This window comes from Pelmatolapia mariae, linkage group LG9 (assembly GCF_036321145.2).
Source record: "Pelmatolapia mariae isolate MD_Pm_ZW linkage group LG9, Pm_UMD_F_2, whole genome shotgun sequence".
Taxonomy (NCBI): Eukaryota; Metazoa; Chordata; class Actinopteri; order Cichliformes; family Cichlidae; genus Pelmatolapia; species Pelmatolapia mariae.
This window is the reverse complement of record NC_086235.1, coordinates 12,135,379-12,158,326: the sequence shown is the minus strand read 5'-3', so window position 1 is coordinate 12,158,326 and position 22,948 is coordinate 12,135,379. Positions and strand designations below refer to the sequence as shown.

The following is a 22,948-nucleotide window of genomic DNA, read 5'->3' as shown; positions in this document are numbered from 1 at the left end:
GTTTTTCTACATAATTAAGAAAGAGTTGTTATTAATGTTATTAATTTATCTATTACTTAATTACTCTGCTATAGTATAAATTGTCATAGGGGAGGCCTTTATATGCAGGAAAACACTTAAACTTATTAAAATACAATTAAAGGTTCAAAATTTATGCCCTCCTTCACATTTTCCAAAGCCATCCAGTGGGCTGGATTTTGGGCCCTGGCCTTGTGTTTGACACCCCTGGTGTAAACTGTTGTTTTCACTTAGCCAGGATGGTATTATTGTAGGGTCAATACCTTATAATAAAAAGTGCTTTGAGGCAACTGATATTGTGATTTGGCGCTATATAAATAAAACTGAATTCAACTGATTGTGTGAGGTTCTGATCCACAGTCCATGTAAAATGATAGATGGCAGCCAACCAGCAGAGAAACTAAACAAAGTAATGCTGTTAGCATGAAAACTGATTTTAGCTACCTGAGATAAATCACCTTTGTTGTGTTTTTTTGTAGGTGTACACTATATTTAGATGCCTCTGTCTGGTGAGGAGGTGAAGCAGACACTATTGACAGAAAGACCAATTTACCTCACAAAACACAGAGCTTTGTAGCCTTGATTGGTCGGTTAGTTTGTGTTATTGGGTAAAACAGATTGTAAAAAACTGCTGTTTTTGTCAACTGAGTCTAGAAAGAGTGACTTCTTTCTAAGCATACACCTTAAATAAATTCATCCATTTTCTTAGTTGCTGGAATCTAGCCCTCCTTAGAACGGGGAAGAGACAGGGTGCACCCAGCACAGGTTATCAGTCCACCAAACAATGATTTAAGCTCACATCCGTGCCCATTGCTTATTAATCTTAACATAACGTGGGAGGAAACCATTGCAATCGAAGAACAAACTCCACAGAGTGAGGCAGCAGCACTAACCACTGTGCCACCCTGCTGCACACTTCAGAAGTGTATTTCATCAGCATCAGAAAAAGATTTTTAAAGACCAAAAATGTATTTTGTATCCAGTTTCTTCAGATATACCATTCAGTAATCATATTAGTAGCATGACTAGCATGAATTCTAGTGCCCTAGAAGTTCAGTAAATGATTTTGTAATTAATTTTGGTTAAATTTAAAAAAATAAAAAATTACTAAACACTGAATTCAAGTGATGTTCTTCCCTCCTTCTTTGTGTTTAAGATCTACCCAGACGAGGGCCACTTCATCCACAGTGAAGCAACGAGGCAGCATCTCAGTCAGTCCTTGGTGAACTTCTTTGAGGAGTGCTTCAGGCTACCAGAAAGAGTGTTTGAGGAGGCTCTGGAAGAAGAGATTGAAGACGAGGGTTAGACTGGCCTCATAGGGCCCCTCCTGTGCCCCAGATCCTCCCAACCCATCTGGTCATCTACCTCCCTCCATTCTGTCCCTGGTGTCCACAGTATGCAACTCTCATTTGTCTTTGGTCCATCGTTCCCCCCCCCGTGTCCACACACTGCACCTGAGACTGCCTTTTTCCAGCAGACAACACATTTGCTCCTCCACCCATTCTTACTCCCTTCCCTCCTGCCCTGAGTTGGAATCTAAAAGGCTCGTGAGAGCCAGTAAAGACTGAAGACCTGATATGAAGTCTGGGAAAATACTGACGGGAAGCAGTCTTCTCCACCACAGGGAAGGACCAGCTCCTCAAAAGCAGTGGAGAGAAATTATCAGCTCTTACACAGACTTAAAGCTGTGAGGAGAAGGAACACTTTATAGCACATAACTTGTGGGCTTGTATATTAATGAAAATCAGACCCCTGGTGAAAAACGCTAACTGGCATTGGTCATAAATGGGTGTCTGGAATAGTGGGGATATAGGAAATGTTACTATTTTTAAAGTTGTGAAGAACTTTTCATGTTGGACTGTGATTGTGTCTGTTGTTCTTACAGTATGTAAAATAGCACACAAGCATTCATCCAGCTATAACATGTTTTTCTTTTGGTATTCATGTTTGCCCTGATGTTAGTTTTATCTTGTAAATTTCATTTTACGTATTTCAGTGATGCTGACAGAATTCCCTGTTTTGAAAACTATTCAAAGAGAAAAAATACCTTTATTTATCTGACACAGTTTTATTGTGACGCTCGCGGTTATTCAAATGTTGAAAACAAAAACAAAAAAAAGCATTAACTTGTTTTAGTCACTGTGCCTTACTTTGTCAAAAAACATCCAGCTGTGAGGTTGCATTTCTAGAGTGGATTTTTAGGGAATAGTTTAACATGTTGGCAAGATTGGTACCACTTCTGACTGTTAAATATGAAGCTACAAGTATCTACTTAGCTAAGCCTAGCACAAAGACTGGGAGCTCTGGGAAACCACTATCCTGGGCAGCCTGCCTGTTTCTGGGTCAGCACCTGTTAGCTAATCTATGATGTACACTATGGTAGGTTATGGCAGTGTGGACTGTATCCTGGCCAGGAGCAAGGACTTCCTAGAGTCACCAGAGATGTTAGTATATTCATTTTGAACCCTTTTTGATAGAAACAGGCTAGCTGTACATATTTCTCTGCTTCAGATCTTTACGCTACATGAACCTTAAGCTAGCTGTCGTTTCATATTTAACAGACATGAGTAGTATCAATCTTCAGATAAAACTCATAGTAAGCGTATTCCCCTTAATGCCTTGGGAATATTAATTGTTTTCTACTTACAGCTTGAAATTGAACTAGTTGCAGCAAATTGGCTTTTTCTTTTTTAAACAGACAAATCATTTCAGAAAATATACCCACTGACACCATGACAAAGCTAAAATGTACATAATCTGCATGCACAGTTGCTTATAATAAGTATGTGAATGGTAAGTGAAGAAAATGGTGGAAAGTGCAATAGTGAAAGTGAAAAGTCCTCCTAGTGTACATCAGCAAATACACTGAGCAAGTGTCATAAGCCAAAGGGACCCTGTATCCTGAAAAATTATGCATTTACATAAGAGAGAAAAATCATTTTGGCATATCACCCAAAATAATGACTCCTTGAGGCACAATTTTAATTTAACATCTTTTATTTATTTATTTATTGTTTTGTTTTTTGAATGGCCACTTGTGTTACGCTTCAGTGCATGTTATGAGGTAATTTGCAGCACTATCCCTGATAGCTGAGTCAACATGGTAATTTTTGACATCTTGAATGTTCCTTACTGGATTGCATAAGTTACATTTCCAGTAGTATTGTGATTGAGATCCCAGTCTCGTCAGCTTGATGTGTAAATGTTATTCAAATATCATTTTATTCTATAAAACATAAAACAAAAAAAAAAAGAAAGAAAGAAAAGAAAAACCTATTACCTGAGTGTTATTTGTGCATAAAGCATTTTGGAAGTTACATTTGACTATTCATTTCTGTTCTCCTGTTGCTGTCCTTGAATTAAGTTGAAAGTGGACTTTATTTGTTGCCAATGACAACAAAAAATTTTCTTGATGGCTGTTGAGGACTTTTTTCCCCAGATGCTCAACTTTGTTATCCAAAGCATAGAAGGACATTAATGGCAGACTGTGGCATGAAGGTAAATGTTAGAATAAAAACTGATATTTTATCAGACTTTGTTTTTATTTTCTTATTTTTTGATTGTTGCATCTTGTGGCATTTTTTGCGACTTTTTTGGGGATTTTAAGCTACATTAGGGTTTATGGCAACTTGAGAAGTGCAGGACTAAAAACATAATATCCTCTTGTTAAGTGATGATGTAACAGCAACAAGCCTAGACCTCTGCAGATTCTTACTGGTACCATTCATGTGCACTATCCCAAACGTTTGGACACTTCACAAAAGAATAAAAGCAGTGCTAAGATGTCAAAGGGACATTAAGATTAGGATCAGGTATTTTTTGTAGGGACTAGTCCGAACCGCACAGCAGTATGTTAATGACTGACCTTTGTGCTGTTGTGCATGGGGTCATCTTAGTTGTTCTGCTGGCTGAAGTTTATCTCTGCCAATGAGGGAAGTTGACAGTTATTTTATTTAAAATAACTTAACCCTCAGTCTATATTTTGCCTGTACTAATGTGTTTACATTATGCTAACAGTAGCTCTCAAGTTAGTCATGAGGTAGCAGACATTACATCTGGAGGGTTAAGACTTGATCTGTTGCAGACATAAACACCTGGAGACATGACTAAGTAGTCATTCAGTGCATCCATAGTTGGTTCATCGCAGGTTGTGAAATCTGTCAGAGAGGGTGCTGCAGCAAAAACCTTGTTTTAGTCACTAGCATACTGCCATGGTCTCCCATAGTTTACATAATACTTTAAAGGTAGCCCAAGAATTTGGACCATTTTCATCTGTTAGTGCTGCTTAAGTGCTTTGTTGTTTTGGAAACTGAAGAAGCACGGTCACCCAGAAATGGCCAGTGGAAACTGGATAAACACTGGACAGTGCTCATTTGTTAGTGGACTATAATTTTGAAGGCTTGAGCTTGTTAGTTTGCCATCTTGGTTTTTGGAAACCAGACTTAACGCGCCTGAAAATCAGAGGAAACAGTAGACTAATATATTGAGGCGGTACTCAACAGAAGTTAGCCACCCCCTAAAGCATGTCCTGCTTTACTGTTTGTTCTAATTTACAAGAAACATTTATAAAATCTAATTTCTTTTGGCCACCTGGTGATCATTAAATAAAACGCATCCTTGAGGCACTTCAGCTCCAACCTAGAAGCTAGGTTAACCTGTCAAATAATTTACAGTTGCTATCATATTAGATCACATCTAAGTACTTTCTATATGCTCAACTCACGAGCTAACTCTTCACTATTTTGAGGGGAACTGAGCCCTGAGCCTGACAGTGTAATACAATACAGCAACACAACTGTAAACCAAGCTACAACATCCACAAAGCACAACATCCATTTAAATCCTGCACTATATCAATATTTATGTTGCCTGCATAAATCTTTCCATTTCAATTCAGCTGTAGTTTACACAGATGCACAGTACCACACATACAAAATCAAACAAGTTAAATTATGTGTAAATATTTTCAAGTCATGATTGAAGCAGCGAATTAGCTGCTGAATAGGAGTGGCACTTTGCTAAAATTCATCAGAAGAAATATATTTGCTCAAAGGCACTTTTAGTCCCAGTGTAAACAGGATTGTAGTTGTATATCAGCACTTTGCTCTCCCCCTCCTCAGTTTCAAATTTGTGAAAGTTCTTCCTGGCTGTGGCGAGAGAAAACAATACCAAATTTACACATCACAAGTCACTTGACATTTTCAGCTACTGACCAGTCTACAAGGAAGCAAAAATGATGCTTTCATACCCTCATTGACAAAGAATTCAGCCATATAGAAGGTGGTCTTGACTGCCGACGGGGAATGGGGAATAGAAGACCGTGTCCATTCAAAAGCATTTTTCTCTGGATGCCACTGTGTCCCGTAAATAGGATAGTCATATGCTGCCAAGAGGTACAGAAAAAAGAAAAAATATTTATAAAAACAGTTTCCTATTTTGCTAAAAACCTAGTAACATAATGCTGAATTAGACACTCAGTACCTTCCACTGTTGACACAAACTCTACATTTCCATCTGTGTTTACAGAGAGAACTTTGTAAAACTTCTTCAGTTCCTCATTTGTATTGTAAGTCTGAAAGCAATAGACATGACAGGTTAGTTACACTGCATTCAAGCAACTGCCGCTTTTCATCAAGCTGTTGACTCAGTCTAATCTCAGACGACAGAAATGAATGACATACCAACATTCCCAAGCTCCATTTGTGAGAGTTAACCGTCAGTGGCTCAGAGGCTAGATCTTTCATGAGCTGAGCAGGGAAGCCTTTAAACATCCTGCTGTCCTCAGCTTTTGGGAAGGGAGCATACCTTAATGATTAATCAGCAATTTTACAAACAAATAAACACTCTCTCATTAGCTGTATAAGGTAGTTAACCTAAAGATATGATCCTCAGATAATGTGTGGTTGGTACAGACTTGACATGAAAACTGATCAAGTTTAAAACACAAAGATGGATTTTTAAAGTCTTTACTATTTCAGTCACCTATAATATTTAATTTATTCACTGAAAAACTGTTTTAAGAATCCTTAAAATCTAGTTTCATTCATGTTAAGAAAATAAATCTTTTCCTTTCACAGTTTATACTTTATACCTGCAATGCTTCAAAAAACACCCCAAGAAAAACAGGTTACTACCATTTCACAAGTGAGAATAAGTAAAATGAAAAATGTTTAGTCACACAAAACATACCATTAGTGAAGTTCAGAGGCAATGCCACGCCGCTCGTATTGGTATATGCCAGTATTGTCTTTTTGCTTGTTAAATACATCAGCTGTTCAAACCCGAGACAGGTACCCCACACAGGAAAATAGTCGCCACGCTTGTTTGCCTGAAAAGAATTCACACTCTTTGTTATGACACTTTGTAATGACAGTGTTGGTGTTGCCCTAAAACATGATAATCAGTGTTGATCCAGGGCTGTCACTGAGACTGATCAATCACATTTTTATGATGTAGCAACTCTGCAGTTTGTGTTAAAAGGCCGCACGTAGGACAAGTTAAATTTCAGGGCTTTCTCACAGATCGGCAATACAGATATTAGTGTGTTTCCAACATAAAGCTTTTTTTTTTCTTTTTAAACGTAACTAAAGTTAATTAATTTAAATATTTTCACCTTTACTTTTGATTTTGGTTTAGTCTTTATTTTATTAGTTTATGTAGGATTTGTCACTTCATCATACTTCCATGATTTAGCATTTACAATCCCGAGCTACAAAGCAATGGCATCACACCGAGGAACTGTTCATTAGATTCTAGCAGAATCTGCGCAGATTCTAGCAGTGTGTCATGATAATATTTTTTTAATTATTATTTTTATTAATAGTGTCTTGCCTAAGTAAGTCTTCATGTACGTTTGCAGTGCTCATTCCTAAATGTCTTTGTATGACCATGTGTAAATAAAAATAAAATAAAACCATACAGCCAAAACAATAATCTGTTCTTAATCCTTAATGGACTGCATGTTACGGATTTTCAGTCAGATGCAAAAACAGTATCTTAATATTTACGTAACTTATAATAATATATTTACATTACAGTTTAAAATCCAGAGCAGGTATTTGTCTGTTGACCAGTTTAGCGTTGAACAAACCAGCACACCGCCTAGCCCCAGCCATCGTTATTTTAGTCTTCCAAACAACTTGCTATAGCAGCAACACCAACAACCTGCTGTCAGATCCACCCTTATTAATATACAGCATAATGAGCAATGAACAGCTAAAAGTATTTTAAACTTTTACCTCAATAGCGAGGTCATAAAAGATTTTAGCAGCCCTTTCATAGCCAGATGAGATGATGCTGACACCGCCGCCTGGGTAAAGGATCCTGTAAACAAAGAAAACTCAAAGTCAAAATTAAAGAAGAAAATGAGAAACATGAAATAAGATAAATATACCATAAAATCTGATATGTTGTGGTTTTAAATTAGATATATATTTTTTAAGTGGATGCACCAATTATGCAGGCAGTGCTGATCAATTAAAAAATACTAGTAATACTAACAACAATGTATTAAAAATGCATCTAAATATCTAAATGAATGGATAAGGACTGAAAGTCTGTTTACAAATGTAGGGGCTGACAAACCATTATTTCTATAATATTTATTTAATCTATAATTATTGATCAATAGCTCACATACCTAGCATGGTAATTAATCACCATCAACTTATGGTAAACTCTTCTTCTTTCAGCTCTTCTCTTTAGGGCTCACTACAGCAGATCACCTGCCTCCAATTGACGTTATCCCTACCATACCCTTACACCAAACTCCTAATGAAAATCCTTGGTTCTCAGCTCAGCGTATTGTCTTTTTGTTAGTGCCAACATCTATAAACCATATATCAACACAGGACACTGCTGCTCACTGATCGTAACCTGTCTTCTTAACCTAGCTTGAACAAGGCTTTCCCATATTTTCATGCAATGACTCAGCATCTTTATCCCTCTGTAGTTACTCCTCCCTACAGTATAGATCCAATCACACCTTTTATTGTTGGCGAAAAGCCCTAGATCCACCAAACAGGGCTCCAACTGTCTAACTGCATATGTACTGACCCATTGATTGAGTTGAACAGTGTCTTATACTCCTCCAGTGTCTGGTTTATCCTGCAGAAGCAAGAAGTTCAAGCTTTAATACAAACACACTGGGTTAGGCACACGCTATTACGCAACATCTCCTCTTATAAAAGCGTGACAAAGTATGCAGTCAGATAATAACATGCAGAGGTAATGTCGGCAGATGACAACAGCTCACATGACAGGTACAACTCTGGCTCCTGCTGACTCCAGGAACTTCACATAGGAGGCAGCTATGTAAGCTGTTTGGCTAGGTTGGGGTAAATAAACGTCCTGTGCCAGTACTCCTGTTGGAACAAAAACACAGCGCACATGTCTTTCTGTTATAATGCTGGCACTTTCTATAGTGATACAGAAACAGCAAAAAGTTTACTGTCTTACGGCAAGTTTACGGTAACTGTCGCCCGATGCTTCCCAAGTGTAAAGCTGCAAGTTAGCTTAGATAACAGTTGTAGTAAATATCGTGTTAATAACGCATTAACTTACCTATTATAGGTCTTTCGTTTTGTCTATCAGTCTGGGCTGATAAATAAAATGGCAGACACGAAAGAAAAACACACAGCAAGAACAAGAACATGTTTGTAGTTTTGAAAAAGGTCTTCTCGGGGAAAAGAAATGCCATCAAACAGTTATTATGCCAGAAAAAGTCGTCGACAGATAATAATAAGCGAGCCGCGCGTAGCTACTTAAAGCGGTACCGCCCACTTTTTTATACGCATAGAGCTACGTAAAAACCGGATTGTCTTCTTCAAAATAAAAGCATCACTCCCGCCTTGTTAATAATAACCTACCGAATAAATAAATAAATAAGTACCGATATTTTGGTAATGTCAGACTTCAATTACTTCCTCTAGTGCTCAAGCACTAAATTACGCCAAAAACATGTTTCATATATATGTATGTTGTTTTGGGGGTTTTTTCTGACAGCCTTCAGCGGCGGTTTTCATTTCTCCACATTCTCTCTTTAATTCAGAGTCTAAAACCAAAAATGAATAAAAACAAATAGGATTCATTCCAGTCATAATTTTGCCACTATAAAATAAAAGTAAAAAATCTAAGTGAATAAACATATTTAACCGCATCCCATTTTGACAGTATTTAAAGTTGTATTCATGCTGTTAGATGGATGATATTCTGTTTTTAGTCAAATTAAACACCTTTACACAATAAGCTAATACTGAAAAGGTGCAAAAAAAGTGAATAAACTTCGCCAGAATGCAAAAAAAAGTCATGCACCGAAGAGTAGCTTAGCTTCTATTAAGTGTTTACATTTTATTTATCATATTCTGTAATTTTATCAGTGTTGCACAACACATTTATATCATAGCTCAAACAGGTAATCAGCACTTTGTAGTTTTTTAGTTCAAATTTTAGAGGTCATGTCAGGTCAGGTCATAACCATAACATCACAAGCAGTCTGGTTGGAGACTTCAAGGCGATTTACATTGACACCCGCAGCAGTCAGCTTCTCATGTAACTGTTTGATGACATCCTCAGTCAGCGTACGAGTGCGAGCCAGGATCCAGGCAAAGTCAATGTTAAAAACTCCAAAGAAGTCAGAACAAGAGTACACCAAAGAATAGGACTGGTAATCTGTGGAGAGCACCCAGTAGGGACCATCTGCAACACCTGGATATAGATACAGATTGTATATTAAAAAAAAGTACAGTGGAAAGTACTTTGTATTTTATTTTGACAGTAAAACATACAAGCTGTGTTCAAAAAAGTACCTTTAAAGAAGTTGACACTTAGAACAGCAGGTTGAGATGGTTCTTTAACTTTGGCAACTCCCTCAATTGAGTTTATCGTCCCATCAGACCTGTAATTTAGGCAAGAGCACATGGGGTGACAGGGTAGGGTAGTAGTTTCACCTAGATAGATATAGGCACATTTTTGACCAAAAATAATAATTTTTTGCAAAGCAGAAAAACAGCTGAAACCTTACAGGAGCTCCGCATTGTGAACTTTGACTGTTCCATCGGACTGAAGACTGTATGTAGCTTGGTTGCATGTTCCTCTTTCAAACACAGCTGGAAGCTTCTCAATTTCGTACCAGGTACCCATATACTAAAGAAAGAAGAACTTTTCTGCTTATTTTATGACCACACGGAGTCCACCAGTAACAGTGTTTTCCTTCAGTAAAACAACTACCTCCAATTAACCTAAAACATAAAATAAAGCGAGGCCTAATAGAGCTGAACACACTGCACACAGTTTCAGGTTAGAAATCAAAGTTCAGCAGAGTGTAGTCATTAATAACACTAATAATTCAATATTATACCTTTGTAACGTTGAAGTCTTCTTGAACAGATGGCTTGGGGCACTTGCCAACATGAAAAGACTGACCGTCAATTGTTGCTGCAGTCAGGAGAAGTGCAAACAGAACCTTTAAATAAAGTTAAAGCAACTGATTAAGCACAGTTACACTAAACTTACACAAAAATAAAAGTGTAACAGTGTCACAGCACCTTGAATGCCTTCATGTCCAAAAAACTTGCAAAAGCTGTCAAAGTAAAAATAAGAGCAAACTCTGTTACCCCACAACTACTGCTCTATTATGTGAAGGCAAAGGGGTTTGGCTATTTGGTTAGCTTTTCTTTCCGTGCCAGATCTTTGTAACCTTTGTTTGAAGAACCATATTTAGACTGTGTTTGCAAAGCCTTTAACCTCCAGTGCAACACTAACTCAGAATGACATTCAGTGCAGCAAAGGTACTTCATAGCATAACTATCACTGCTGAAGGTATGGAGTGGTAGGGCTGCAGCCAATTAACATTTCTTCTAAACACAAGATTATTTTATTCAATAATCATACAAGAAGCAAAACATCCATCATGACTTCAAATTAGCTGTGTTAAAAAGTGAAGTGCATGAAAGCTTGATTTTGAAAGTCATGCACAATGTCACGGGTGCAGAAGCACCTCTTCCTCTTTTCCTCTGTGCGTCATCTGTTTTCCTACTCTTTGTTCCTTTCTATGGTCTACTGTTTGTTTATGTGCCTGAACTGCTGCTGTACATAACTGATTCAATATCTGTGTTTAGTATAAGATACTACATACTTTATTTATACCACCAGCCAAGTTGAGAAATCCCTATGTTATTGCACCACAAACTGCAAGGTGCTGTAAAAAAGACCTTTAAAATCTGTCCCTGTGGCAAAATAAGTGAATCAGTCTGCCCTGGAAGGTGCCCCATGTTCCATCCAGTAGGTGGTGGAAAGGCTAGTAGGAAACCTCATGATGGATAGCACTTCTAGTCACCTGCTCTCCACCACAGTTTCCAAACTGATCAGAACAGAGATCCTCAGAGATTACCTAGATATAGTCAGGCTAATATCAATGCATTTCTGAGAACTTTGGAACCAGTGCCATAGACAGGGGCTGAACTCTGTTCCATCTTGAGTTCCCCTCAGCGATAGGCAGCAGGCAGGGGTCATTATACTTATAACCCTTTGTCTTGCTAACTAAAGGTTTTCCCCAGTGAACATTCTCAGAATGGAGTAAGTGTGAGTTGACAACTTTAAAATATTACCTTGAAAAGGACTGGAAACTTCAATTTCTTATGACTAAAATACATGTTATGATATTTCCAGATGGCCAATAATAAAGCGCGATTTACATCAGGAAGGTTAATATATTAGAATTGACGCTAGCTATTTGTCAACATATGACGGTTAACATCTATAACAAATCAAATAAATAAACGGAAATTAAAAAGGCAAGAAAGTTGAGAAGAGATGAGAGAAACACCCTTCAGTCATATTATGATTGTTGAGGATGCATGGTTTATCCACCACAAGGCACTCAGCAAAGTAAAACAGAGCATTTGCAACGTCACAAGCACCTCATCCAACAGATCCAAGTGAAGCTGGACACACCATAAACAATAAATACATAACTACACATAACAATTTTCAAATTTGCTTATCTTTCATGTGTCTTAAAAATATAAATTCAATATATCTGATTTCTAAAATCAAATATCAGAAATGGTCTAAAAAAAATCCTATATTGGTCACGCTCTAATATTAACAGCATCATGCACTGACTTGAATTAGCAAACAACACATCTTTCTTAATTGGCAGGTTGACAGCAGTGATACAACTGAACCAATGCACAAAGCCTTTGTGCTATAAAATCAAAACAAAGCAGATTAAATAACCACAGGATTATTATTTTTTTCTAAAATAAAAATGAAAGAAACACAAGTTATGAAAAGTCTTTATTCAACATAAAGCACCAATATCTATACAAAACACATGCTTTCACTTTTGACCTTAGACAGTTTCTAGGGTTTCTTTCCAACATAAAACTGAATGATTTGTTTTAATGGCACTTTTACACTGGATGGAAATTATTTTTGATGTCGCTAATGTTCTCCCGAATTCTCCAAACTTCTTTAAAACAATGAAAAGACAACATATGAAAATAAAAAAAGAAAGAAAACAGGCAAAAACTTAGAAGAAACAGTCATTTGACAAACAACACATGATAAATTACATTCTTAAATTTAACCATCTGATTTCTTGTTATGTGCTGTGACAGTATAAATAAATCATTGAATTTAAATTAAATACCCTTAAGAGAAAGAGCTGATAAGATGAAAAAAAGCTACAAGACAAACACGTTTTAAAGAATGAAAATGTTGAACTAGAAAATATCAAAAATGAAGTACAGTGCATCAAAAGTTACTTTGGTGGCAACACTGGTTGTCCGAGGGACGTGTTGGTTGTGGAGAGTTCTGGTCTTAATAGAACTTTTTTTTTCCTGAATTGGTTTAAAACCCTTTCAAGACAACCTGTAAACATAGAAAAAAATATGTAAGTTGCCTTTTACACTTCCATTGGAAAAGTCTTTGGACTGCCACGCTTCAGGGCAGGTGCAGGTTCCTGCAGCCATCCTCAGTCTTTACTTCCAGTCTCCTGAAGAACTACCAAAAAAAAAAGGACCTCTCTCATCCTCAACATGCCTGCACAACTGAGGGGAAAACCCATGAGTGTTACTTTATGTATGGTTTGCATAATATAACACAGATGTGTCTTGTTGCAAATGAGCCCACCTTTCTTGAAAAAAAAAAAAACTCTGGGTGCTGCGTGTATCATTTTTTAACATGACTAAATCCTTAGCACATTGCATTTGAGATGTTAGACTATTAAGTACGAAGGACACTAAAAAGATTAGCAGCCCATGTTAGCATCTGTCCTGGGTTTTACTGTATTGTATATGCCAAGCTGGAAATCTTTTGGACTGCTTTACAAGACAAAGGGTCGTTTCTATTCATTTCTTTGCTAAGCAGTTCACAAACTGGTTTCAACTCCAGAGTGTAGCAACAACCTAATATTAGCTTACCTTCCCAGGAGATACCTTGCTGATGTCAGCAGTTTGTTACTGCCTCAAACCCTTTGTGTGATGCCAGTAGAGGGAAAGGTGTCAGAATTAGTAACATTCATGTTGTAAGTGTGAAAGTGGAGTCGAAAAAAAAAAGAACAAAATGCTACACGTAGCACCAAAGATGTGCTGAAAGCGACATCCTTTTTCTAAGAGGGGTGCTCAGATCTTTTCCCAGAGGTTTTAACTTCAGTGGAGGCTCGGATGGGTTTCCTCTCAAGAGTGGTATTCAGGGACAGGGCGGTTTACGGGTTTTTGTGGGTCTCAATGCACAGGACAATGTACTCGTTGGAACAGCTTCGAGTCTCTTGACCCAGGAGCAGACCTGAGGTCAGGCTTGATGACTGGCCCATGACGGATACATGGTCTGCTCGCCATGTCTCGCAGTGCTTGTCTGTTGCGCGGAGCCCCTGACTGGTAGAGCCGTGCCAAACACTCTTCTGAGGCCTAATAGAAAGAGAACAGAAAATATCACTGCTGTAGACAGATGACCAGACTCCAAGAAACAAATTCAGTAAATGAAGTGTACAAACCAGAAGGGGTCAGCTAAGACATCCCGGCCATCAAAGGAGTAGATGGGTATCCTAGTATTGATCGGCCCCCCATTGCCGGTGAAAATTGAGCGCCAATTCCTAAACATCATGTCTCCCTGTGGTGAGACAGCGGGTTCGATACATTTTAAAAATATATGTTTCGGACATGTTGAAATTTTGATGCTAGTGGTTGTTTACAAGTAAAAAGCAGCACTCACTCTGAGGTTGGTAACTGGCAGAGTCTGCCGGAAACCTGGATAGACAACGTGAACCAGGTCTTGTCTGTGGGATGAAATGAAGGCACGGTAGTTGGGAGCCAAACCCATCGCCTTGGCCTGCTCAAAGCACATCCGGTCAGCCATGTCAAGCCCCATCATGTCCCCTGAGTGAGGCTGGTTCAATGCCACCAGGTTGAGCTTCAGGGAGAAGACGGAACAGATCAGTGTTAATCCGAGGTTGTTCAAGAGACAACTAAAAACAAATCTCTTCACAAGGGCTTCGATGATAATCAAGCACTCACCCTGCCTTTAACAGAGTGTATTCTTTGCATGGTGTCTCCTCTTACATGATGTGAGGCTCGAGGCTAAATGAATCATTGAAAATAAATGTTAGAGAGATAGAAAGAGATGAATACTCTAACACCAAATTCCACAAAGGCATTTTTTTATATTGACAGGTTATGCAATAAGTACCTCATCTTGTGGGATAATGTTATTGGAGAGGTAGATCAGGCTGCCAAGCTGTGTGAACACAACAGAAGTATAAAGTTAGGAAAATATATACCAAAAGTTGATGTATTTGAGTTCACGTTGCCCTTAAATCAATAATAATGATTTGATTCAGTAATATTTTCTGTTTTTTTCCTGTTTGCAGCTCATTAATCATTTATTAGTTTAATGGGAAAAAAAACTTGGACCTCAAAAAACTGTTTCCAGCATCTATAAAAGTCCAAATATCAGACTAAAAGGATCAAGTGCCTCTTATTCTGAACTTTCTGCAGTTAAATCACATGTTCCAGTGCATTGACCTTAGCTATTTAGAGAGAGAGGGAGAAAGATGTTATTGATCCTACAAAGGTAATTATTGTCTTACAGCAGCAGGACAAAGAAATCTAAAAAAAAATAAACAGTGTAGTTAAAGTGGCACAGGTGCAGAGTGAGAATCTTATAGCTTGAGAAAAAAAGTTTAACCAAAAAGTTCACATATACAACGTTGATAAAAAAAAAACCCCCAAAGAAAATGAAAAATAAAAATAGGTTAAGTTAAAGAAGAGTAAAAAGTAAGACTGATATTGTGCAAGAGAGTAGTGTGAACTGAATTAATAATATGTACACTAGAAATCCAAGAAACTGCTGCAAGAGGGTATAATACAGAAATATGTGTGTGGAAGTTTATGTCTGACAGGTGTGTTCACCTGTCACAGAAAGAAGAGTTACTGTACAGTTTCACATAGAAAGGTAGAAAGGATTTCCTGAAGCGTTATGGGAGAAGGGTTAAATCAGTATGAGTGAGAATGAGCTCTGCCGCCTCATTAGGGTGAAGTTGAGCAGGTGAGATGTGTTATTCATGATCATGATGGAGAGCAGTTTGTTCTGTGACCAGTGAATTAATATGAACATGAAAGTATTTCTGTAAAACGGTTTTACCAAACTGATAAAGCACCATTGTAAATTAGTACCTGGATCTCTTTCCATCCCTGGGAAACTTTAAGGAAGAGACTTCCTGTCGTTGTAACAAATGCCAGAGTGCCCTCTGCATCTTTCACTGTTTGCTGCATCATACTCTCACGAGTCGAAAATGTTTTCAGCTAAGAAGCAAATGTGGAAAAGCACAAAATGTGCAGAAAAAATCAGTTAGGAGAATCACGGGTCTGGTGTTATATTAATATATAGCTCAGCTACAAATAAACTGACTTACAGATGCTGTGTTACTTGAAGGACTAGCAGGTCCAGGTGGTCCAGGAGGTCCAGGAGGGCCTGGGGGGCCAGCAATGGTCAGACCTGCAATAACAAAGATCTCAGTATCTTCTATGTAGAATATTGTAAGTGATTCTTTTATTTCATTGATTACAGTAACTACACATCCTTCAGACGATTATATTTCTTATATTTGCAGTTTAATGAGTTTTACCTGAACCATATCTCAAGGATGACCCAGAGGGCCCTGGAGGTCCTGGTGGCCCAGGAGGTCCAACAAGACCAGGCTTGCCATAGCCTGGTATACCAGGAGGGCCTGGCGGCCCAGGGGGACCAGGGGGGCCGACCACTGATTCTCCTTTGGGCCCCTAAAATATATAAAGGACAGAATTACTAACACTTTAAGGTTTATTCTTTCAAAAATATACCATGATGCATAAAACTTACCACTGGTCCTGGTCTTCCAGGGATACCTGAAATCCCTGGGAACCCCGCCTCTCCCTTTTCCCCTTTGATTCCCTGGTCACCATTTATCACCTATTAGTGCATACACAGGCAAAACCATCACACAGTAACCAACTGCTGACTGAAAAATGATTAAGTGCCAAAAACTACAGTCCTTTAAATGTCTACTTAAAGACTTCGAAAAGTAAGTCAATCCATAAAGACTCCCATGTAAAAAGACCAAACTTTAAAACAGAAATAAAGTCTGGTACAAAACATGGTTGCAGTTTACGCAGCCAACTTTCCCCAACAACTCTACATGGACTGAAACCGTTTTCACAACTTGTTAAATTTCTATTAAAGTTTAATTCTATCTGGTGTGTGGTTGGCTTCACTGACAGGCAGAAGTTGACAAACATGGCTGTAGCCACCAGCTCCCTGCTAGGCTTCATCTCACCAATTTCAAATGCCAGAACTCCTGTTGGTATGTTTTGGAGTATTTTTTATATGAGTATTTAAAATGATTTAAAAGGCCTGCTGAATTATATTAACAACCTGTCCAACAAGTTTGTGGTCCAATTCAAGTGAGTGAAATTCTAGTATTTTATTTGAATGTTACTAAGTACTTATTAGCAGCTGCCTTTGCCGTCATCCAGTCAGAACATGTGGTTGAACGTTGTTAATAAAGTTTGCTAAAATTAACTAATAATTTGGCACTCCACTCTCTTTCTTTACATGACATAAGTCTCAAATCATTGAAACTTTTTTCCACTGGTAACAAGCAGTAAGCTACATGTGTCATGGGGTCTTTAAGCCTTGTATGCATTTTACCAAAGCATAAGATTTAAAAACTGAGGCAGAGTTTAATTGTTAAAAATACTTTCAAGCCATCTTTTTATCCAGTAGTTAAAAAAATTTTGAAAATCCATGATAATGATTTGTGGGATTTTTTCTTTCTTTTTTGTTTTTTGTCATCCAGTATAAACTCTGCTTTTCCTTAGAATATTTGAGCGAAGGTGCTATAAAGTATCTGCCTATATATTTCCAGCTAAACTGTCTCCAACTGGTTTATCACTAATATTTTCTTTTATGTCTTCACCCTACTTAGCTTTCAGAATATTTTAGACATATTCTTACAACCTGATCACAAATCCACAAAACAAATGGCTATATTCACCTTTCACATACAATTTGTGGTTAAAGTTCAAGCACATATTCCATAACAAAAAAAGAGAAAAGAGCAACCTTTGTTTTTCCCTTATAAAACTTACCCAGCCTCCTCTTTGATTATATGACACTAGAGGAGAAACAAAAACACCAAACAAACAACACTTTAATTCTTGAATCACAGCAGGTTAAAGCAGGAAAAAACTACATAAATTGGCCCTTTAAAACTCCTTTATATTAAGATTGATTTTTCTCTCTGATAATTCTTATTATATTTAGTGTTTTTATTTTAATACTAAGGAAGACATTTTTAACTCACTTGGTGGAGCTGGTATCCCTGGAAGTCCCCTCTCTCCCTTCTCCCCTTTTATTCCTGTCTGACAGTTACCTTTGAGACAACAAAATATACTGTAAATACTCTGCAACTTTGGGTATGTTTATTAAAAGTATTTTGAGTGTAAAGGCAGTCTCTGGCAAACCATTTCTGTAATTAGTTGGTTTTTAATTTACGGGAAACAGATAAGGTGACCAAACCTACCAGCTGCAATGGTTCCATTTGAATTAAGCTGAAATAACAGAAAAAATGCAGATTAACAACATGCAGTGACACAATTCCTTGTCAGTTTACAGTACATTATGGTACTGATACATCCGTTTTGCACGTTAACACTACGCTTGATCAGCAACTGCAAACACATGCAGATTTTCTACAGGTGCGACTTTATAACTACCTCCTTTTGTTTCCTGCACTTAGCCTTCATCTTTACAGACTTGAAATGCATCATGCAGGAATATTTTGGAGCAGCTGTTAAAATGTTCTGAGTGATAAAAGGTGTTACAATGAAAAACATGCGTGTTATCGGTACACAGAAGGAAAAGCAGAGGACGGTGTGAAAGAGATGGGAAGAGAGAAAAAAAATGGCGTGGTAGACAACAAAAACAGTGCTGTACTTTTGTGCACATGAGGTTTGATCAAGATGCACTTCAGAGTCGGCTCAGCATACACTCTAAAGTCCAGTGGATAATTAATCTACATGCTGACTTTTATGCAGCCTGTGTCAGAGAAAAATCAAGTATGCACATCAGATAAGCAGACAGACTTTGTGCAAAATCAATATTACACAATACAAATATAATTTTACCAGTGGGATTTTACATAAAGCTCTCTAACACAGGCTGTACTTAAAGCTGTCGATTTATTATGCTTTATTAGTATACAGTGCAGCTGTACGGTCAGAAACCTACGGGCATTTTGCAGTGTGGTCTGGGGGGTATAGGGAACACTGTCTTTAGGAAGAAAAGGAAACAGTGAGCAAATAAAACATATAATTTAAGGTGACAATTGACAAAAACTGTGTAAAAATTTAAAGTGTTTACTCCTTTGGGGCAGTTGAATATTCCTGGGCGCCCCGGTGGTCCGGGAGGGCCGGGAGGTCCCTAAGAAGAGTAAAAGAAGTAAAGACAAAACTGAAAAAACTGAAATGAAACTCTTTGCCAAACTGGCACAACTAAATCGAAGCAACCTAGGCTTCATGTGAAGATTATGATCAAAACCAGCTGCACTATATTAATACATAGAAACCGTAAAGCGTGACTCACTGGCAGGCCTCGAGAGTCCCCTTTCTCTCCTTTAGGTCCCATGAGGCCTGGGCGACCCTACAGACACGGAGAGTCATTATCCAAAAAGCATTTAAGTTTTTAGAAAAGAAAGTCCAACAATTCCCGCAGGGAAATTTGGGAGATTGGATAGTTTGCTGAACGAGTCAGTGTGTGATCAAATTTAACATAAAACCAAATCAAACAGGAGTTTCAACACATGAACTGAGAAAATTAGTTTGGAGAAAGCTAATCATGTCAAATATGCACTGTTTTAGTTCATCTTAATCTTCTAATTTTTGAATCAATGCACAGAAATATGTTAATCTACTCTTAATTAGACAGTGTTTGGAGAGTCCATGGTGCTTACTGGTCTTCCAGGGAGCCCAAATTCTCCCCTGTGTCCTGGTGGTCCTATGGGCCCCTGTTGGGAATTAGAAAAAGTGATGAACCTGATGATCTGTATCAGTGGAAATAAAAGCAGCATTCATTAGCATTTACTTTGGTTTTCTGCAATCACTTACTTGAATTCCAGGGGGCCCTGGTACACCGTTATCTCCCTGCAAACAAAGCTATATTTATGTACCATCCTGCACTCTTCATACACATACACAGAAAACTTATACCAGGGAGTTAGGTCTAGAAAGTGAAATATAACCTTGAATCCTTTGGGTCCCACTGGCCCAGGCAGGCCTGACATCATGGATCCATCTGCTGAGATGACAAATCCTGGCTCACCCTTTTCACCCTGTGTGTACACACAAGTACATTTAAAAAAAAAAAAAAAAAGCAACTTCCTGATAGTTTTCATTATAGTGTCCATACAGAAAACAAATCATGTTGTATGTACATCCCACTTACTTTAAGTCCAGAAGGTCCTTGCAAACCTGGCAACCCCATGTCACCCTTTGGACCCTTTGGTCCCTGCAAATAATAATGAGATTTCACAATTGAATAATTGATAGTCTATATAATGAAATAAGTCAAAGAGCGACAGCGGTGGGATGGTTTTCCAGTAGTATTTTTGTAACCAGAAGAGTCGCCCTCTGGTAGCTATTAGAAATAATGCATTTGGTCTACACTCAATGAATTTTGGTCAGGTACTCACAGCGGGTCCCTGAGCTTCAAAAATCCCTGAGAAGTTAAAGGCACCATCTGTGTCGTTCAATAAGAGCTGAAGACAGAGAAAAGGAGTTTTAACAGTAAGACGGAGACTCACTAAACACCATCATGTTTAAATAGTAGAGTCACCAAAAGTATCACTACTTACATCCTGAAGGTTGATGATGGTTCCTGGTGGTCCAGGTGGTCCTGGGGGCCCAGGCAAACTACGCCCATCCTGTCCTGGCTCTCCCTGGAAAAAAAAAATTAGTTGACATTTTTACCTTTTAGCACACAGCAGTGCATGTATGCAGTATCTGTCTAGCAACTCGTTGATGGTTTCACCTTTTGTCCTTGGTCACCTTTGTCCCCCTTTGGTCCCTACAGACACAGGATTAAACATTAGCTGTAGTTCTTAGTGCCACTTAAATATGTCTGTTCTCTCCGACTAGTAAAAATATAGTATGGGTAAAATCATTAAAAAAACATAAACAAAACACATATATATAATTGTTGCATTTTGTAAGTTGGTTAACCTTACTCTCCAGTTGCTGCTGCATCTGCAATCTACTTTGCAACCCAACCCCACCCAAGCTACGGCTTTTTATGCTGTTTTTGAGTTACATTTGTTGTCACTGATGCATGCAAACTAGTGCAGACTGAAATAATTTACAGCTTGACTGAACATCATTTATTTAAGCATCAGTCTTTAAAAAAAGGGCACACTGCTTGTTAAAATGTGTCAGAATTATTTAGATCACTGACCTCTGCCCCAGTCAGTCCATCTGTACCAGGAATGCCTGGGTCCCCGTGAACACCCTGCTCTCCCTGCAGAAGGAATGAAGAAAAATAAGCATCATTATGATGTAAAAAGGTGACTTGATTTCTGTCTTAAAACTGAGGAATTCTTTCTGAAAAACTGATAAATAACCAAATCAATGATATTGATTATAATGTTCCAATCTTTAGGGACACAGCATTCAAGTGGAACCCAGTGAGAAGCACAACAAAGCTGGCTGTGAACCTGTAAGATGACAGAATCTTTACTTTCTAGAGCACCATGGAGCCTAAAGCCGACATCTCCTCTCACCACAAGGCCTTTTACTTAATGGTCATTTATGGACCTAAAGCAAGCAGACTTTCAAGAAGCTTGTCTGATTTGATATCTTCAGCAGACTAACCTTTTGTCCTGGCTTTCCTGGAACACCAACAAAACCATCTTTACCCTATGAAAAGGATGAAGGGGACAAAATAAAGAAATCTAGATTTAAAAAAACAAATTGCATTTAGCAAAAACGGCAATTTATTGTATACATCACTGAATGCCATCCAAGGCCTTAGACTTTAAATGTTCACCCATCCAACTTCACCTGAGAACATTTTTCAGGGAGAGCCATTCACATAGACACACACAAAAATATTTTACCTTGGGTCCTGGAAGTCCTGGGAGTCCTGGAGGTCCCTGTGAAAATCAAACCAAAATCAAACCTCGGGTAATAACAGCAGCCGTTCGTGAAATGCAAAAATTATAAGACACTAAAATTGTGCCACATTTGTACCTGTGGACCTCTGGGTAATGTCGCTGCTGAAGCAGTTTCTAGCCCCGATCCTTCCAGGTCCTAAAAAAAGTGCAAAGGCATCTAGCAATGAGCCAACATGTTTTTTGGAAACAAGGGCTCACATCAAATTTATGCACAGTTAATGATCAAAACTTTTGTTATAACACACACACATGCTGCAACATTCACAGACAATTCATTTGCACTGTTTCTGTGTTGACAGGGAGACTGGGTTAAACATTGCATAGTTATTATACATTCTTTGTCATCATGCTCTAGTTCTACAAACAAATCACTACTCATATCAGCTAAAGTTGCATATTATTCTTTATGATTTTCTAATGATAAAAACGACAAAACATTAGATATATTATCCCCATACATTTAGTAGTGAAACACACTATACCTCAAAGTCTGGGATGAAGTTTCTTCCTGGAGGCCCTGGGGGGCCAGGAGGACCAGGCAGACCCCTAGGACCAGGATGTCCTTCTGGACCATCTGCTCCTGGTAGACCTGGGAATCCTGGTGGGCCCTGATCTCCCTGAAAGAGACAAAATGTTTTTTTTTTTTTTTTTACTTTTAAAAGTAAAAAATATTTTAGCAGGTAAGGAGTTGCTTTAACATAGCACAAGAAACCATTTCCCTCAATGCAAGCATAAGAAGTGAGCAGAATTATGATTTCATATATCGATAATGGTGGTTTGTCAATGTATCAAATATAATGAATAGCAAAATAAGCAGATCTTAACCTTTGGCGGGAGGTAAGTGTGAGCAGAACTATGCTGTAGTATTGTGAGACGAAATAAAAAAAACAGAACACAAATTGCACACATTTCTATTATTGACTCTCTACTAATTTATTCTTTGACAGTTTTAAAAATAATTTAAAAAAAGATTAAAAAACACATTTCAATCGACTTCAGCACCGATTAAATGACACAGGCAGACATCGTCTTTCTACTAACTCTAACTCACTTCTCCACAGTTCCCTCCCATGTTCTCAGCCTGTTACAATTCAAAACAAAGAAGCGTAGCCATATAAATAAGCAAAAAAAAACTTCACTGTTAGCAACACTATTACAGATTCAGAAGGCAGATTTATAGTATCTGTGTATTGCTAGTTTTTCCTTCCTTCCCTTCTTCCTTCTCAG

At 38.0% G+C, this 22,948-nt stretch overlaps 4 protein-coding genes across 9 annotated transcripts in view; 1 reads left to right on the top strand and 3 right to left on the bottom strand.

The window, feature by feature from the left end:
* The window catches only part of LOC134634211 (dipeptidyl aminopeptidase-like protein 6), a 240,528-nt gene extending 239,196 nt beyond the window's left edge, over positions 1 to 1,332 (top strand). For all 5 annotated transcript variants that reach the window (XM_063483273.1, XM_063483274.1, XM_063483271.1 and 2 more), the window contains one exon: positions 1,175 to 1,332. In XM_063483273.1, coding sequence (XP_063339343.1) covers positions 1,175 to 1,324 — 150 coding nt within the window. In that variant the 3' untranslated portion in view covers positions 1,325 to 1,332. The remainder of the gene's footprint in view (positions 1 to 1,174) is intronic.
* On the bottom strand, positions 1,185 to 8,757 carry ggh (gamma-glutamyl hydrolase (conjugase, folylpolygammaglutamyl hydrolase)). Of its 2 annotated transcripts, none has more exons than XM_063483276.1 (9): positions 8,581 to 8,757; positions 8,273 to 8,381; positions 8,074 to 8,124; positions 7,257 to 7,341; positions 6,208 to 6,346; positions 5,700 to 5,803; positions 5,500 to 5,590; positions 5,267 to 5,401; positions 1,185 to 1,294 (listed from the first exon to the last, which is right to left on the bottom strand). In XM_063483276.1, exons 1-9 carry the CDS (start codon positions 8,714 to 8,716, stop codon positions 1,263 to 1,265), a joined length of 882 nt encoding a protein of 293 aa, XP_063339346.1. In that variant the 5' UTR covers positions 8,717 to 8,757; the 3' UTR covers positions 1,185 to 1,262. The 2 variants fall into 2 exon arrangements, with proteins under 2 accessions (XP_063339346.1, XP_063339345.1); XM_063483275.1 differs by lacking the exon at positions 1,185 to 1,294 and adding an exon at positions 5,047 to 5,165.
* Positions 8,758 to 9,481: 724 nt separating this feature from the next.
* On the bottom strand, positions 9,482 to 12,992 carry LOC134634114 (apolipoprotein D-like). Its single transcript, XM_063483181.1, has 6 exons — positions 12,923 to 12,992; positions 10,563 to 10,597; positions 10,376 to 10,480; positions 10,040 to 10,161; positions 9,825 to 9,913; positions 9,482 to 9,723 (listed from the first exon to the last, which is right to left on the bottom strand). Exons 1-6 carry the CDS (start codon positions 12,990 to 12,992, stop codon positions 9,482 to 9,484), a joined length of 663 nt encoding a protein of 220 aa, XP_063339251.1.
* LOC134634242 (collagen alpha-1(XVIII) chain-like) overlaps positions 12,320 to 22,948 on the bottom strand; it is a 64,430-nt gene continuing 53,801 nt past the window's right edge. Inside the window, exons 18-44 of the mRNA XM_063483326.1 lie at positions 22,204 to 22,338; positions 21,798 to 21,857; positions 21,665 to 21,700; positions 21,420 to 21,464; positions 21,004 to 21,066; positions 20,584 to 20,619; positions 20,408 to 20,491; positions 20,246 to 20,311; positions 19,999 to 20,061; positions 19,796 to 19,885; positions 19,662 to 19,697; positions 19,508 to 19,561; positions 19,141 to 19,197; positions 18,919 to 18,978; positions 18,787 to 18,828; positions 18,080 to 18,107; positions 17,861 to 17,929; positions 17,646 to 17,671; positions 16,378 to 16,467; positions 16,145 to 16,298; positions 15,932 to 16,014; positions 15,693 to 15,821; positions 14,707 to 14,754; positions 14,535 to 14,597; positions 14,233 to 14,430; positions 14,015 to 14,130; positions 12,320 to 13,928 (exon numbers count right to left, since the gene is read on the bottom strand). Coding sequence (XP_063339396.1) covers positions 13,727 to 13,928; positions 14,015 to 14,130; positions 14,233 to 14,430; positions 14,535 to 14,597; positions 14,707 to 14,754; positions 15,693 to 15,821; positions 15,932 to 16,014; positions 16,145 to 16,298; positions 16,378 to 16,467; positions 17,646 to 17,671; positions 17,861 to 17,929; positions 18,080 to 18,107; positions 18,787 to 18,828; positions 18,919 to 18,978; positions 19,141 to 19,197; positions 19,508 to 19,561; positions 19,662 to 19,697; positions 19,796 to 19,885; positions 19,999 to 20,061; positions 20,246 to 20,311; positions 20,408 to 20,491; positions 20,584 to 20,619; positions 21,004 to 21,066; positions 21,420 to 21,464; positions 21,665 to 21,700; positions 21,798 to 21,857; positions 22,204 to 22,338 — 2,133 coding nt within the window. The 3' untranslated portion in view covers positions 12,320 to 13,726. The remainder of the gene's footprint in view (positions 13,929 to 14,014; positions 14,131 to 14,232; positions 14,431 to 14,534; positions 14,598 to 14,706; positions 14,755 to 15,692; positions 15,822 to 15,931; positions 16,015 to 16,144; positions 16,299 to 16,377; positions 16,468 to 17,645; positions 17,672 to 17,860; positions 17,930 to 18,079; positions 18,108 to 18,786; positions 18,829 to 18,918; positions 18,979 to 19,140; positions 19,198 to 19,507; positions 19,562 to 19,661; positions 19,698 to 19,795; positions 19,886 to 19,998; positions 20,062 to 20,245; positions 20,312 to 20,407; positions 20,492 to 20,583; positions 20,620 to 21,003; positions 21,067 to 21,419; positions 21,465 to 21,664; positions 21,701 to 21,797; positions 21,858 to 22,203; positions 22,339 to 22,948) is intronic.